The 17,042-nt window shown below is 42.5% G+C and overlaps 1 protein-coding gene across 3 annotated transcripts in view; it reads left to right on the top strand.

The window, feature by feature from the left end:
• Nucleotides 1–17,042, top strand: part of ZEB1 (zinc finger E-box binding homeobox 1) — a 102,830-nt gene that overhangs the window by 59,178 nt on the left and 26,610 nt on the right. For 2 of the 3 annotated variants that reach the window (XM_064162636.1, XM_064162635.1), the window contains exon 2: nucleotides 16,475–16,675. In XM_064162636.1, coding sequence (XP_064018706.1) covers nucleotides 16,475–16,675 — 201 coding nt within the window. Of the gene's footprint in view, nucleotides 1–15,853; nucleotides 15,871–16,474; nucleotides 16,676–17,042 lie in introns of those variants that run through there. The other variant, XM_064162637.1, reaches the window with a different exon arrangement.

Here is a 17,042-nt window from a genome sequence, read left to right as displayed (position 1 = left end):
CCACCTACTCTGGGCAGCTCATTCCGGTCCTTGACCACTCTCTCCATGAACAACTTTTTCCTAATGTCCAGTCTAAACCTCCCCAGTCTCAGCTTGAGGCCATTTTTCCTTGCTCTGTCACAAATTACCTGTGAGAAGAGACCACCTCCAGCCTCTCCACTATGTTTCTTCAGGTAGTTGTAGACAGCAATGAGATCTCAATCTGGGTCTAGAATCTTTCTAAAGCTAAGTAAGATTTTATATATATATATATATATTTGAGGGGCTGAAGTTACTGTATCAGCATTTCTTAAAACTTTAATTTCACATGATAAGATGCAAAAAATAACTTTCCCTTCACCTTTTCGCTTCCTCTTTTCTAATCTCCAAGATCAAATCTTAGTTTCAAGTTTTGATTTAACTGAGTGATGAGAAACTTCTTCTCACCTTTGAACCTGCCTATTTATCATTTGCTTAAATGTGGCTATTTCAAATTTGCTGTTAGAGAGCATTTTAAATAAGGTTTTTCTGTACTCAGATTAGGGTTCACTAACCTCAAGGAGAAGAGGTTGCCATGTAAATGCTTTGTGGCAAAACTCCACCGGAGAAAATGAGAACATAGAACAGTTTTTAATCTAAGCAGACAACACTACCAAATGTGTCCAGCATAGGCTCTGAGCTGCTAATAAACAGACAAAAATGCACATCTCCAGACCTTCTGCTGTTGTTATCTAAGCCTGTCTCGATACTGCCATCTCCACCTGTCCTGAGATTGCTCAAGCCCTTCACTTGACTGGGAGATCTGACTCCTTCCCACTCTGATTTCTTCTTCTTGTGTGGTCAGCAGAAGGCCAGGAGCTCTGGGAAGCTGGAGCCCCAGGCTCTGACCTTTCATAAAGCTGGCAGAGGTCTGAGGAACAACGTGTTCTGTCTCTGCACCCCTCGCCTCCCTGGTGCTGTGTGAAGCTCACCCTTACTAGCTAGAAAGAGAAGTTAATAAACTTTTTTATCACTTACCTTGTAAAAGTAGGCTTTTCTTTGTCGTTCTCGATGGAGACTGCCTTTGTGTTTTAGACTAATTATGCCAAAAGATTTTAAATACCCCATCTTTCCCTGAACACTTTTCCATGTCCTGAAAATAAATGTTTGTCATTATGCTTTCCAAGCCTAACAGGAAGGGAACTTGTGAAATTCTGTCCATGTGAATGTAATTGGTTATTTGAAAGATCAGGTTTACTGTCTGAAGTATTTTTATTACGTGTAATGAGCAGTAAGGTTTTTTGGCTAGGTCGATTGAAGCTCTGGTGTAGACATAGAGGTGGAAGCCTCTATCTGAAGGGAACTGCTTTTAAGGTTGTTCCTCTTGCAGTCAGATAGTATGGATTCTAAAACACGTGCTGGCATTGTTCAGGTTTTCTTCAGGAAGCTGTATATCAAATTCCAAAGCATTGTGTTAATTTATTGACATTTCCTACTCCTGGTAAGCTTTTTGCAGTCTGTCTTCAGTGTTGATAATAAGTTTAAAAAAAATCAAAATGGGATGTAGCAATCACCCTTTGATGCATTTTCATCTTGGGCATTGGGAATGCTTAAATGGACCTGGGTGTATATATATAACCTGTAAAATCTAAAGTAGGAAAAAACCCTGTCCTGTCATGTTCCTTCTCAGCAGAGCTACCAGCTGCACCAGTGTGTAGCTAATTCGGAATGACTTCAGAAAGCAGAACAGACCTCCCCATAGATACTTTCTGACAACTGCCTCATCTTTTCAGATTATTGGCAAGAACCACATTAAGCCATTCTGTCACTGATCCTTTCTTCATCGTTCTAATTCCTTGCTCAGCAGGATAAACTACAAATTCTCTTGGAAATTCCCCACTGGTAAGCCGAGAGCAGACGTACTGAGTGTGACAGGACAGCTGAACGTGGGCTGACGTGTCCACACTGCAGCCGGTGCTGCAGGATGGCTTCTGAGTAGCCCACGTTAGCCTGTGATAAGCAGAGTTCAGAACTGAAGACTGGGTGTCACCTTTTCCATTTGTTGTCATCACAAAATAAGTGTACCATCTTCTTACTCTGCTTTGTTTCTCCAGGGACTTGATAAAGTACCTGTTGTCGCTGGAACGTCACCTGGCATCAGCAGTGTAGGTGTAAAGCAAAGGAGGAACACTCTAAATCCAGGAAGAATTTGAGCACTTCTTAGTTACAGTAGGGAACATTGAAAGCATGCAAATTAAGTTCAGAAAACATGGGATTGTGGTGGAGGTGATATTCTGAGCTTTAGAAGGACCCTTTTCCCCAGGTGCTGCACTGGTTAGCTCTTGGCTGTATTGCATCCAGTGTTTTTGTTTGGACCTGGCTTCATCCTGCTACCAGCCACGCTTCAGATGTTTATAGACAGTGATAAGGTCCCCTCTCAGCCTTCTCATCTCCGGCAGGGGGTTTGGACTGGATGATCTTTTGAGGTCCCTTCCAACCCCTGACATGCTGTGATTCTTACTTAGAGTTCACATAGGTGTACCCACCACACTGCTTTCATCTCTGCACATTCTCCTTCGCTTGCCATGTCGTGTTCCTAACATATTGAGTAATAGTCTTCTACCATGTGTGAGTGGGGTTTCTTTTTAACTCTTTTGGGTCTTAGCTAATTGTACTTTTCCTGTTTCATTGTTCCCCTTTCCACTCCTGCTTCTGGTCTCAGCAGAGATAAGAGTACAAACATGGCAACACGGAGGGAAGGGTCTCCCTTGCAGGCTTTACAATAATATTATGTTCCCTGGAGGTTAGCTGACTGTCAAGTAGGTTGCAATGCTGCTTAAGGATGGCAGGCACTTGATAAATAATTGTGGTTATTTTTATGTGTATATATCTGATTGTATGTGTATGTATGTATTCTTTTATCTATTTTACAATACTCAATCCTTACTTTTCTACTCTTCGTAGAGGTCACCTCTGATACAAGCGAATACAAATACAGGTATTGGTTTTGGATGTTTTATGTCTTTATTGCTTTTTCCTGGGCTTGGGGCCTCTTTTGTACTTTGGTGTGTGCTTGCTTGTTTTGCTGTTGGGGAAATGTAGCATTTTTGGTGGTGCTCTAAGACCATGGGATTGGACCAGTTTCATCTGCATGATCCTTTCATACTTGCTTGTGGAGTGTCACTATGGGACTACAGCTTCCTTGATGTCTGATGATAGTGCTATGTAGCTTTGTCCTGAAAAACCTTCACAGTCCTTTGTAGATTCAAATTATCCTCTTCTTACTGTGGTGGGAAATTCTTTCTTCTCTTTGTCAGAACCTAATATTCTTCTGTGGCTCCTTCAAGGTTGTGAAACAGCTGAAAACCAACTGTCATGAGACTTGCAGCAAGCAGTGAAACTGCTGCACGCTAGTCTGCTCACAGCTATCAGATTGCAAACCTACTTCTATAGCAAATGAGAAGAAGTTTCTGTTTTGCTGCAGATAGTTCAGTGAAGATGTCCTCTCAATATTAAGAAGAGCTTGAAACTGCCCTTCCCAAAATGCTCCTACAAGTAAGAAATCACTGATAGTTGAATCTGTGGCTCTTCCAGAAAACTCTGGTTGTGAACATACCATGAACAGCATGTAAGAGGCTTTGTCATTACCTGAAATAATTTGGTAGGATGGGAGTGTAGAAAATGAGTCTTCTACAGAACAGATGGAAAAAATCAGGGGTGTTTTACCTGTGAATGTAGAACAACAGAAGATGACACACTTAAAGCATAAAAGGTAGTGCCTGTTATTTTGAGGGGGAAAAAATGACTTTCTATTCAGTCAGTCAGCCATTTCCCTGGCAAAAAAGGGCAATTAATAAAGCTTGCAGCTATCTGGAATACTCTCCTAGCTACTAAAAACCAATTGTGGGGCTTAAGCTAGATGGAAGGCATATACCGAAGAAAATGGGGCTTACAAGCTTTGAGGCGTAAGTCAGACTTTGTTAGTCTGAAACTTAAGGAGGATTATTTCTCTGGGTAAGCTATTTGCTAACTACTTGTTACCATCTTCTCTTTGTTGAAGTGTTCAGTGAGGGCTGTTGTGACTGAGATGACACTGAGCTAGAAGAAAAAGTAACATGCCTGGTGCAGAAATGTACATTTGCTGAGATGCTGTTGACTTCTGAACCTTCTACTTCTGTATTAGTGAAATTGTAAAGTTTGCTCCTTGAAGTTATGCCTTGCTTTTATGTAGATCTTGCTGTGGTCAGCTGCAATTTTATCCCTTCACTGCATAAGCTGTTGCAATGTGCCTTATTTGGGATATGGAAAGCCAGTTAGAAGGTGTAGCTGTCTAGAATAGCAGTGCTGCCTTGCTGTGGGAAAAGACCAGGAACAAACCACCACTGGAACCTGCACGATGATTTCTAGAGTGTTTATGGATGTAGGTAAAGGGTTTGATAATTCAGAAGTTCTTAATCAATTTGAATACCTTTACCTGGAAGGTCACTCTTGCTTTGTGGTGAGAACACAAAAAGGCAAGAAGGGCACAGCATGGTGCAATGGGGATACAGCTTCTGGCCATGGCCACGACTGTGGAGTATGGGCAGAATGAACTCACTTCTGTCTCTCCAGATGCATGAGTACTTAAGCATCACACTGTAATACTAAGGTATGTTTCTAGCCTGGAAGATTTAGGGGTGTGTGTGTTTGCTTGTGTTAAATGTGGGGGGGGTTTTTTAAGCATCAAGTACACAGCAAGCTGTGAGCTAAATACATTTCACCTCGGGCTCAAAATGCTTTGGAGCTCAATCTGAAAATGATTAAGGCTTAAATTGTAACGGGATCAGGTGCCTCAGAAAGGTCATGTATGGGGATGTGTGGTATTGGGATCCCCTACACATGAAATCCAGTTCTTGAACTAAACTGTCTGCCGTAAGGACTATTTGGGCAGACGCAGCACAAGGTACTGGTAGGAATTTCTTTGATCATTTTGGTAAATATCTCTCTGCAAAGATGAGTATCACATTAGAAAAACAAAACCTGTAGTAGGAAGAAGCTTTCCAGTACTTATCATAATAATAACTCAGCAGGGAGTCAGTGATGAGAATTACTTGTGGTTTGTTTTTCCTTCTAATCCTTTATTTTTCTGGTAGTGCTAAATTAACTCCTTTAAATTGCTGTTACCATATGTGGTTGTTATTATGTGCCTGAGAAAAAATTTACATCATTAGGAGTATTTCTAGCTGCCTCTTTTTTTCCCCCTAAGCTGATTTGTGCCCATTTGATATTAGTATTATTTTGTCATAACCTTTCATCAAGTGTTTCTGAACCTGAGGAAAAATTGAGCAAGAGGGGGGGAAATAATTGCATGTGTCGTGGACAAGTTCTTCTTTTTCTTGTATTAGTTTCTAATTATTTAAAATTTTAGAAGGATGTGGTCTGTAGTGGTTTGGGTGTTCCCCACCTCCCCCACGCTTTAGAGATCACCCAGACTAGACTCAGCTGGCTCTGGAAATTGCATGAAGCTTATATTTACAGCTTAGCTCAATATACAAGCAGATATTTACAGTATATACAGTCATAGACAGAAATATACAAGGTAAAAAGGTAATACAGAAACACAACTCCCCTTCCAGAAACCATAATCCCCAGGAGGGGCTCCCAACTGCCCCTTCACCTTCCCCCTACCCCTCTCAACCTTACCCCAGTCCCAAGGAAGAATGGAGGTTCGGCCAGGGGGTTAGGAAGCAAAGTGGATTAGCCCAAAATGGAGGGTGAGGTTAGAGAGTAAGATGCAGCTCAGCCAGCAGCCCGAGTGAGAGTGGTTATCTCTGTTTTTATTTCTTGTTCCTATACATCACAGCAAGCCTATGAGTGAAGTAGACATCACCCTTGTTTTACTTCCACAGCCTGTAACCTAGTTCTTCTCACCAAAACATTCTAGCCTGCTTCAAACTAGCACATGGTCCTGTCTGAATCAGGGTTCTACATAAGTTGTTGGTGTTGTGTTTCTGGGGAAGCACAGAGAGGCTGTTTCATATTCACGTGAACTCTTTGTGTAGTAGGTTTGGTCCTACAACGCACTCCTATTAATTTGTATCACTGTGTATTTGTAAATAATGCTGTTGTGGCTGGATTTTTATAAGCAAGTCTTAATAGTTTCCTTTCTTTCAGATCTGTTTGCAAACTATCACATAATTGGGCTGGTTTATTGATCTCTCAGAGATTGCACATCTGACACTGCACCAGTTAATAAACAGTTTTGTTGGCTTTCTTTAAACTGAGTGTTTGAGAATGCACAGTTCTGTTACGCCGTAGAATTTAAATTGCTTATGTACTGGAATATTTACTACCCTCTTTGTTGTTTCATTTCAGAATGACCTTATTTAAAAATGTATGAGGCTATTTATAATCGACTCTGTGGCAGTGATTAAAGAGGTGTGAATAATGGCTTATTGGAAGTTGACAGCTCCTTGTTTGCTAAACCACTGTTAGAACGTTTATGCTGCTCAGTTGTACCTCATTTTTCTAAGGGGAAGCTGCACTTTGACAAGTGCATAGAACAGGTATATGTGGCAAACATTTTTATTTCTTTAACTCTGGGAGGTTAATTGATTGCTTAGCCTGCCTCTAATGACGTGTCTTTAGTATGGTATTAAAATAAGAGTGAATAAATCCATTTTTACTTGGAAAAATCAGTTGCTGTTCTTCCTGATTGGAAGTAGTAGCTGCAAACCAGTCGTATCAAGCAGTCAGGCATCTGTCTTTCTGGTGAGAGTGAGGCTGGTCTCTGATGGTTTTGATCTGAGATTAAGATTCTGAATGTCTCTTCAACTCCAGAAAGGCACTCAGGTACTTTTTTCATTCCTATTCAAAACTGAAAATCAAGGGGGAAAAAAAGCTGTGAATTATTTAGCTGTGAATCATATAGAAGTAATTCAGGTTTTTTTCTAGTGTATGTAGATACCTGACCTGGAGTACTGTGTCCAGCTCTGGAGCCCTAAGCACAGGAGGGCCATGGACCTGATGGAGCAGGTCCAGAGAATGGCCACGAAAATGATCAGAGGGCTGGAGTGCCTTTGCTATGAGGACAGGCTGAGGGAGCTGGGCTTGTTCAGCTTGGAGAAGAGAAGGTTCTGGGGAGACCTAATAGCAGCCTAGGGACTGTTGGCAAAGGCCTGCAGTGACAGGAAAGGGGGCAATGGTTTGAAATTAGAGAAGATTTAGATTGGATGTTAGGAACAAGTTCTTTAGTGTGAGAGTTGTGGAACACTGGAACAGGTTGCCCAGGGGAGGTAGTTGAGGCCCCATCCCTGGAGGTATGCAAGGTCAGACTCAGTGAGGCTCTGAGCAACCTGCTCTGGTGGAGAATGTCCCTGCGGACTGAAGGGGGCTTGGTCTGGATGACCTTTGGAGGTCCCTTCCAGCCCAAACCATTCTATGATTCTATACCCATGAGCTAGTATGATCTGACTGATAATCAGTTAATACTCAGTGTTTACCCAGAGAGCACAAATAACTCTATGGCTTGTGCTCTGCCATTACTAGAATCTCATCTGACCTGGTGAACCCATTTTAAAAGTGAGCAGCAATTAAAGCCCCTGTTTACTCTTGTGCCTTGGCTTATGGGAATAAATAGTTCCTTGTAGGTCTGTACACTTCATGCTGACAGTGTAAAACAGAAGACATTTTGAATTATATTGGAGGGAATGTGTCAGAACTTTGCAAGGCTTTTCATGTGCCTCTAGAGCTTCTTGCAACCAGAAGTTGGTAGTCAGTTTCCTTCATTAGAGTGCTTCAGCAGCAGGCTGAGCACACTTTAAATCTTACTGTGCACTTCAGAACTGCTTTTATTCCAAGTGTTTAATAAGTGGTGTGGAAATTCATACTGGCTAAGAACGTGGTACTGATATTGCTACACTGTCATGCTTGACATAGAATTGTAGAAAGAGTTTATAGTTTTGAAGATCCTTTATAGGAGAAGAGACTTCTAACAAAACCTGATCACACAGGATAGCTCTCCGTAAGCGTTCTCATGATTGCACAGGTTTTATCCTATAAGGCACTAAAATGACAGAGTGCAGAGTCAGTATTCAGAGTCCCCTGGGTCAGTGGACTACTAGAAGGTGCAAATGTTGTTTAAATAAATGCATTGTGAAGTTAATCTGCAGTTCTTCTGTTCATAAGCTGTTCTCACAGACTGTTCTCACAGAGGAAGGATGCTGTTTCCTAGGTGTGTTCAAACTGTGACAGTAAGACTCACTTAAAGGATTTACACCTCAAGTTCCTTAAGCAGAATAACATTATGAAGGCTGAAATTTTGCCTGTCTTCTCAGCCTGCTAGGCTGGCAAAGGGTCTGGAGAACAGGCTGTGTGAGGAGCAGCTGAGGGAGCTGGTGTTATTTAGTCTGGAGAGGAGATGGCTGAGAGGAAACTTCATTGCTGTCTTCACCTCCCTGAAAGAGTGTTGGAGTGAGATGGGGGTTGGTCACTTCTCCTTAGTGTCAGTTGAGAGAAGGTGAGGAAATGGCCTAGAATTCTGCCAGGGGTGTTCAGGTTGGATATTAGGAACAATTTATCTCCTGCAAGAGTGGTCAGGCATTGGAACAGGCTGCCCAGGGAGAAGGTGGTGGAGTCACCGTCCCTAGAGGTGTTAAAGATGTGGATGAGGCACTCTGGGACGTGGCTTAATGACCATGCTGGTGTTAGGTTGATGCTTGGACTCAATGATCTTAGCAGTTTGTTCCAGCCAAAACAACCCTATTCAGAGCGGAACAGAGATAACTAACATAAGCAGCAGTCAGCATCTCCACAATGAGCTGCTGCTCTGTGAAGAGCAAAGATGGCTCAAGAGGTTACATCATCCTCAGCCACCGTTGCTCCAGGGACAGCTATCAGCAGCAGGGGACAAGAAGCAGACTACTGAGGAGAATCTTATCTTCAACTGTAAAAGCTAAATCTGATTCAGACGATGAACCGTAGCCTCTGTAAAGAGGTCCCCAGACAAGCACATCTGATGGCTAACAGATGTAGAGGCCTGTTCTGTCCACACTGTAAGCATGAAACCTGAGCACAAAAGTGTCTGTTACCACATGAAACAGTTCCATTACTAATTAGAGCTTTACTTGCACAGGTGATTAGAAAAGAGGGCCCCCTTTTCAACATATGTGTTATAAATAACACTGAAGTCTAAATATTTAGTCAGTAAAACTATATATCTTCTGGAATAAGGAAAAAATATTTGTTTAAAGTCATGAAAAATACCTCTTATGAACTATAATTACTCCTTTTCCTGTTGATCAGTTTCCTGCTACAGCATCCTGATTCTTAAAGAATAAATTGCTGTCTGTGCTCAAAGCTTTCATTGCCCTAACAGTAAATGAATGCAAACTGAATTGCAGAAAATGAGCTTTGCTTTCTGGATTTTTACATAGAGAAGATGTATGATGTTGCACAATTCTAGTTAAAAAAGAACTGTGTTTAAATGAAGTTAGTGATTAAAGAGCTAAAACAGAGAAGTGTATTATTTTGCTGATTGACTACAGCGTGATACAGATATGTAGTGACATTCAAGGTGGTATTTACAGGGAAAAGAATCTTTAGTTCTCTGATTTAAAACTAATGAATTCAGGAAAGGCAAGTTGAGTAGTCAGATTGTGGTGATGCAAGACTTGATGCTTCCTTAGCATATACTGTAATGGGAGAGCCCTACAAAAGGCAAATGACCTGGGTAGCAAGAGAAGCAAACCTTAGAAAGCTGGCAGCAGAACCTGTTCACCACTCCCCATCCACATCTGCCCTCAGAATCATTAGGTGGCATGAGGGGACAACATTCCAACATGAATGACACTTTCCCAACACAAGAAGGATATGGAACTATTGAAACAAGTCCAGAAGAGGCCACAAAGATGCTCAGAGGGCTGCAGCAGCTCTGCTATGAGAACAGGTTATGAGAGTTGGGGCTCTTCAGCCTGAAGAAGAGAAGGCTTCGAGGGGAACCTGTAGTAGCCTTCCAATATCTGAAGGGAGTCTACAGGAAGGCTGGGGAGGGACTATTCATGAGGTCTTGTAATGACAGGACAAGGGGTGATGGGTTTAAACTGGCAGAGGGGAGATTTAAACTGGATGTTAGGAAGGAGCTCTTTACAGTGAGGGTGGTGAGACACTGGCACAGGTTGCCCAGGGAGGTTGTGGATCACAGAATGTGATCAAAGATCACATTCATCCTGGAGGTGTTCAGGACCAGGTTGGATGAGGCCTTGAGTGACCTGTTCTAGTGGGAGGTGTCCCTGCCCATGGCAGGGGAGTTGAAACTAGATGATCCTTGTGGTCCCTTCCAACCCTGACTGATTCTATGCTTGTGATTTTTATATAGAAAGGATTTGCTCTCTGGTGTTTCAGGCACATCCACACGTGAGTGTGGTCACACAGGAAAAGGAGAACTGGATTCAGTTGAGCCTGAAGGGCTCAAACGTCCTTCTCTCGCGTGTGTTTATGTAACTATCTGGCCAGTTGTAAAAATGCAAGTCTAAATATTTATACTTGCTGAGCACGTTTCTGATAATTTTGTGTAAGTCCTAAAAATCTCTTTCAAAATGTTTTTACACCTCTCTGCTGAATACTTCATGTCCAGTCACACATTTTGATTGAACGCTCTGCCGTGATCAAACCCTTAACATTCAGCAACCTTCAGGATACACTAAGCTATATGTACTTTTTGGTTTTCATCTCTTTGATCTTCTTTCTCAAAGAAAGTTTGAGTTTCAAGTAAATGCCTTTTCCTTTTTACAAGTGGACCACATACTAAAACCTGCTCTAAAGCCCATACTAAAAGTAAAGACTGAAGGCTTGGCTCGCACAACCCGCGTTAAGATCGATAGTGCAAACACCAATTTTCTGCTTGTCAGTTTTAAATCATGGGTTTAGAATTGGTCAGGTTTTGGCATTCAAAGCAAATTAATGCTCAATGTTGGGTTTTGGGGTGTTTTTTTTCTATTTATATGGCAAATTCTGGAGCAAAGCCTGATGATCTAAGTCACAACCGGTTCCCCACCATTAGGGCGATGGCCACAGCTCTGGCACTGGACTCTGAGATGACATAAGTGATACTTGGAGCAAACCTGGCAAATATTCCAGCCTCAGCAATTAAATTGTTTTGCTGCTTGTCTTTGTTCATAGCTTGATTTAGGCTTAATTTAGTCCTATATGCACAGTTTCATTGGAACAGGACAGTTTGGTAGTGCGCTGTTTAGAAATTCAGAAGTAGCTCCTGGGTTTCCCACTGGGGCACAGCAAAGTCTCTGTCAGGAAGGTGAACAAAGACAGAAGGCAGCTGGGGAACCTGTTGCCCTGGCTGCTCCTGGCACTGAGCCAGTCATCTCCTTTGTCCATGACTAGGGTGAGCTCTGAGCAGAAGAGTAATGTATTTCCTTTAGCTCTCCCAAACTATTCAACAACACAGCCAAGACACTAAATTCTGTATCACTTCTGTGATGCTGAGTGCAACAGCAGGTCGGGAGAGGGATCCAAACCCAAGTCCCAGTGACTGTGAAGGATTTGTCAGAGTTACTGTTTCTGAGGGCAAGGATAGTGTCTTGTACCTGCAGGCACGGTGGTGGAAGAGCAACAGGAATGTATAGAATCAGTCAGGGTTGGAAGGGACCACCAGAATTGTCTAGTTCCAACCCCTCTGCCATGGGCAGGGACACCTCACACTAGATCAGGCTGGCCACAGCCTCATCCAGCCTGGCCTTAAACACCTCCAGGGATGAGGCTTCCACCACCTCCCTGGGCAGCTCTTTCCAGAGCCTCACCACCCATGGTGAAGAACTTCTTCTTAGCATCCAGTCTGAATCGACCCATTTCTAGCTTTGTTCCATTCCCCCCAGTCCTATCACTACCTGACATCCTAAAAAATCCCTCACCACCTTTTTTGTAGGCCCCTTCAGATACTAAAAGGCCACAGTAAGGTCACCTGGGAGCCTTTTCCTCTCCAGACTGAACAGCCCCAGCTCCTTCAGTCTCTCCTCACAGTGGAGGTGCTCCAGCCCTCTGATCATCCTCATGGCCCTTCTCTGGACACCTTCTAGCACATCCATGTCCCTCTTGTATTAGTGGTTCCTGAAGTGGACACAGTACTCCTGGTGGGGTCTCAGTGGTGTGGAGTGGTAAAACTGCTGACCCTGAGAACCTGATGTTCAGGGTCTTTGTTTCAGAGTGGCCTCTTAATGAGACCAGCTCTAGTCTGGTCTTCTGGAGTAATTTTTCCTTAGAGGCTGCAACACTGCTGTGTTCAGCTGCCGTGCTCCCGAATCAAAGCACAGTGAGTGCTGGCAGTCAGGAGATTGACTTCAAAACCACAGACCTGATCTGAATTCAAACACTGAAGGTCATGCACTTGCAGCCAAACACCTGTGGAAGAGGGACACATTTCTTGTCTGCAGACTCTGAAGGAGAAAAATTTCCATTGCTCATTCTATTATAAAACTGATTAAATGTGACTGGCACCAAAATCTCAGCCTCTAGAAGGGAAGAAGGGAGGGACCCCTTAGGCCGTCTGCTTGGTTCCTTCCTCCTACAAGCAACCAGATCTTTCACAATTTCCTTTTTGAAGGCATCAGTGGGATTCTTGATGGACTCTTGAATGCAGGACATCCAAGTGGTTGAAAGGAGAGCTATATGTTGTATTTCCAGACAGCCAAGAGCTTGTGGTGACAGATGCCAGCCAGAACTGGTAGCTGCCATCTGTTAGAGATGAAAGTGAATTGAATTCCATCCTCCTCAAAAGTAGTCTGGATCTATACTGCTAACAGATATCTTGACAGAGGAGAGGTAGGAAAGCTTGGGAAGTACCCCTGGGAGACAGAAAAAGGATAGTGCAGAAGATATGGATGCTGGCTAGCACCCAAATCACTCAGCACTGCAGTGCAGGGTTAAAGGTCAGTGACTGGTAATGGTGCCCTAGCACTGGTTATGAGGTGTCACATGCGGTACACACAGTTCAGTAAAAGAGAGAGCACCACCACCTCCTCCATTTCAGTTGCTGCTTGAATGAAAGTATTTCCTTCCACTTGTTTGGAGTATCTTCAGTTCATAGGTGTGGTTGTTCCCATCCGCAGTGGGGATTGGCATCGACTCTGAATGTTACATCATCTGGTAAGGTGACCTGACCACAGCAACCATATGTGTTTAGGTAACAACGTCCTTTCAGGGGCTTATAAAGAGCAAGAAAGACTCTTCTGAGTCTCTTTTCTCCATGCTAAACAATCCAAGTTCCCTCAGCTGCTTTTCATAATCCTTGTTCACTTGATTCCTCATCGGCTTTTTTGCCCTTTGGACACACTTCCAATGCCTCAACACCTTTCTCATGGTGCAGGGCTTGAATTTGATATCCCCAAATCAGATTTGGAACTGTATGCCTATGTATGTATCATCATAAAAAAGTAACCTGATTTTGGAATAACTCTCTTCTTAGGGCTACTTCAGAAAAGTAACTTAGCAAATGGAATTTGCAGAACTCTGCTTTGAGACTTTCCAATGCTCTGCAGCTCTTCTGTGCTAATAATGGAAGTGACAGAGCTCTGCAGAACGAAGGCTTTCAGTCTTTCTGTGAGACTGAGGGTCTTGCAATGGTAATTTCTCTGTTGGAATATGCAAATGATGGATATTTTTTAAATGGAAGGGCAAACTATTGTCCAAATAGCCTCTCCTTCCAGTCTCTGGATCGATGTAAATTCTACATGCAAATAAGAAAATCTCAGTGGCAGGAAAGGTCTAAATTTGACTCTCAGGCTGAAGTGGAGAATGGAGAGGGGGAGGACAGTTACCTTTGGAGCTGGATGCCAGATACCATCGTTCCAGGGTTTCTTTAACATCTTTGAAGAGCTGTGAAAGGTGTAGGCAAAGCATGTCTGAAGCAAGAGAAGAGAGCAGCCTTCTGCTACCACCCGTTAGTCTCATAGGGCAGGAGCAGATCCTCATTGCTCAATCCAAGCTTTGCAGCCAAGCAGGCATCAATATAGTACCACATAATGGGATTTTAATTACAATTTTAATTAGATAAAAATACATTAAATTACAAGGTTTGATTGTTTTTCAACCTTTGTTTCTATTAAAGAATATTAATATGTTCTTTGAAATGAAACACTTGACTTTGAAAGCTGAGAACCAGAACAAGCTGGAAAATGTCAGCGTGGAAGCTGTTTTAATTTGTCCCTTGCATGTATGTGTGATGATAAGATCTTTAATTATGTGATCACATAATTTTTTCACAGGAGGAATGGTGCCCAGAGAACGAATCAAGGGTGTCTATTAAAGGAAGCTGTTGCCTCCAGAACCCTTGCCTTAATTGCTTTGAAACATAGTAGTTTAAGTAGAGATCTGCAGGAATCAAAAGCACATTCTCCAAAGCATTTGAAACTCCACTGAAAGACTGAGGTTTCTTTCTCCCTTTCAAGATTTGTATGTAGTTCTGGAAGGTCACTGGATCTGGAGGTGATCTCTCTGTATTGAGTTGCTGTGGCATGCAGGTCGAGGTGCCTGAGCTCAACCACATTTGGAGTGAATGCAAGTTTGCTTTGAATATATAAAGTGTTGTATAAATGTAAAGTCGTCTGAAAAGTAAGGCCTGAACTGCATTACTCTGATGTGGCTGAATGCCACATGGTCAGCCTGAAGAAGAGAAGGCTTTGGGGAGACCTTAGAGCAGCCTTCCAGTAGCTGAAGGGAGCCTGCAAGAAAGCCAAGGAGGAACTTTTAGCAAGGGCTTGTAGTGATAGGACGAATTAGAATGGCTCTAAGCTTGAGGAGGGCAGATTGAGACTAGAGGTGAGGAAGCAATGCTTTACAGTGAGAGTGGTGAGACACTGGCACAGGCTGCCCAGGGAGGTCATGGTTGCCCCCTCTCTGAAGGTGTTCAGAGTCAGGGTGGATGAGGCCTTGAGCAAGCTCGGCTAGTGGAAGATGTCCTTGCCCATGGCAGGAGGGTTGGAACTGGATGATCTTTAAGGTCCCTTCCAACCTGAACTATTGCATGAATCTCTGACATTCTGCTGGGTTTGGTGTGTAGATTACCTGGTCATCCCACCCTTTTAGGTGCAGGTTTGGCAGTTTATTTCCCCCAGAGCTCCTTGTAAGAGTCAAAAAGGAAGGTTGAAGCCAGAGTTGTTCTTGTTTTCACAGTTGCCTTGTTGGCAGCTGGTCTATGGTGGAATGTATCTTGTCTTCTAAGTAATATTACACCATCCTTACAGTACCTATTTTACTTTGTAAAACCAGCTACACAATATGGAGTGAATATCAATGTATGAATTGAAATGGCCCAGATAAGAGCATTTAGGCAATTTGCCTGAATTTGTTGTCTTAGAAGAGGTTGATACCATGAATAATGGGGTGTTAGATTTTTCAAATAACACTGTGTGTATAAAATCTGGAAACACAGAATGATTGTCTTAAATTCAGCAGGCTCTTTTGTCATGCTTATGCATGTTCTAAATGAGACATTTTTCTCCTGAATTGGAAGGAAATGAGCTAGTAGCTGTCAGTTGATAATGTTACTCACTTTGCCTGCTTAAATGCATTTGGAAATTACTATAATATCTGCTGCTTTAAAAAAGCTAACTTCAGAAGAGCAGGAGTCTGGTTTGCTGTCTATCTACCTTACTAGGCAGGATTCCACATGAAAGAATCAATCTGGCTTCTTGTGTGCTAACAGTGACAGGGTGCAGGTATCATAAAGCAGGGTGGCTGTGCCTCCCAAGTGTAATTCTGCTAACAGCCAAAGGAGCACTGCAGCCAAGACAAGTCTTATGAATTTATTAATCAATGAATTTCTTCTTTCTCATACTGCATTTTGAAGCATTTCAGTAAGAAGTTTGTACTGGAGTTTAAATGAAGAAGTAACACCCAGAAGAGATATGAATGTTTCATATTTCAGTGAGTAAGAAAACATTTCAACAGGCAGTGAAAGTGATTTTTTTAGTGCGTAATCATTACAGTTTAAGTTGAAATGGCTGTAAATGACCTTTTGTGCTTACAAATAAAGACCTGTTTGAACAATCATCTGCTCCCATATGCCAGAAAGCTGTATTTTCTTGTAATCCTTTGTCCACAAGAACTCTCACAATGTGTTCTCCATGCTGAAAAAGCAGAGTTATTACCTTCTGGTGGTACCTGGGGAAAATATTATGTGAGCTTTTCTTTCTAAGTCACCTCTGGGAGTTTTCCTTTCGCATTCATCCTGCTGAGTCTTTACTGTGGTCTTTGAGTATGCCTGCAAGAGCATTTTAGCTTGGATCTGGAGTACTTTAGCCCTTCTGAATCAATGGTCTAATTGATTGGATAGGGCTGGGGGGATAGGTTGGACTGGATGATTTTGGAGGTCTCTTCCAACCTGGTTGATTCTGTGATTCTATGAAATCTACTTTTTTGTTTCCATTTATTGCCCCTTGATTCACTTATCACAGTACCAAAAGCTTTGGGTCTCCCACATTGTAAATCAAGAGTACAAACTGATCACTGTTTTTTTGTCTCTCTTCAGTCACCAATTACAATAACGTGGTAGAAGCAAACTCCGATTCCGATGACGAAGATAAATTGCATATAGTGGAAGAAGAAAGTGTAACTGATGCAGCAGACTGTGATGCCAGTGTGCCAGAAGATGACTTGCCAACAGACCATACAGTATTACCAGAAAACAGTGAACGAGAAGGGAGTACAAACAGTTGCTGGGAAGATGAAGGTATGTTCATTTTGATTGATGCTGCTGTGTGGAGAAAGGTTTCTAAAATACAGACTCAAGAAACATTTTTTTGGTTGTTTTGTGGCTGAAATAATGTGTAATATTTACAGGTAAGCAAGTTCTTTCCCCTGTGTTGATTGTAGTAGATTTTATGTTCTCTATTTAACTCAGAGGTGCATTCACTTCTTTGGCTGTGCTAAACAGGAGCTTCAAATCTGTAGATGCAGCATTCTCAAAGGTGATCACAGACTTAGTTCCTTGCTTTAAGTTCTTCCAAATCTTTCTGCCTGCCAGGCTCCTGCTATACCTGCCAGTAAGGTTCAGGGGTAGCTCTCAGCTTGAGGAGTAAGCAGTAAAGCCAAAAACC

The sequence above is a fragment of the Pogoniulus pusillus genome, chromosome 23, assembly GCF_015220805.1.
Source record: "Pogoniulus pusillus isolate bPogPus1 chromosome 23, bPogPus1.pri, whole genome shotgun sequence".
Classification (NCBI taxonomy): Eukaryota; Metazoa; Chordata; class Aves; order Piciformes; family Lybiidae; genus Pogoniulus; species Pogoniulus pusillus.
This window is presented reverse-complemented; position numbering and strand designations above follow the sequence as displayed.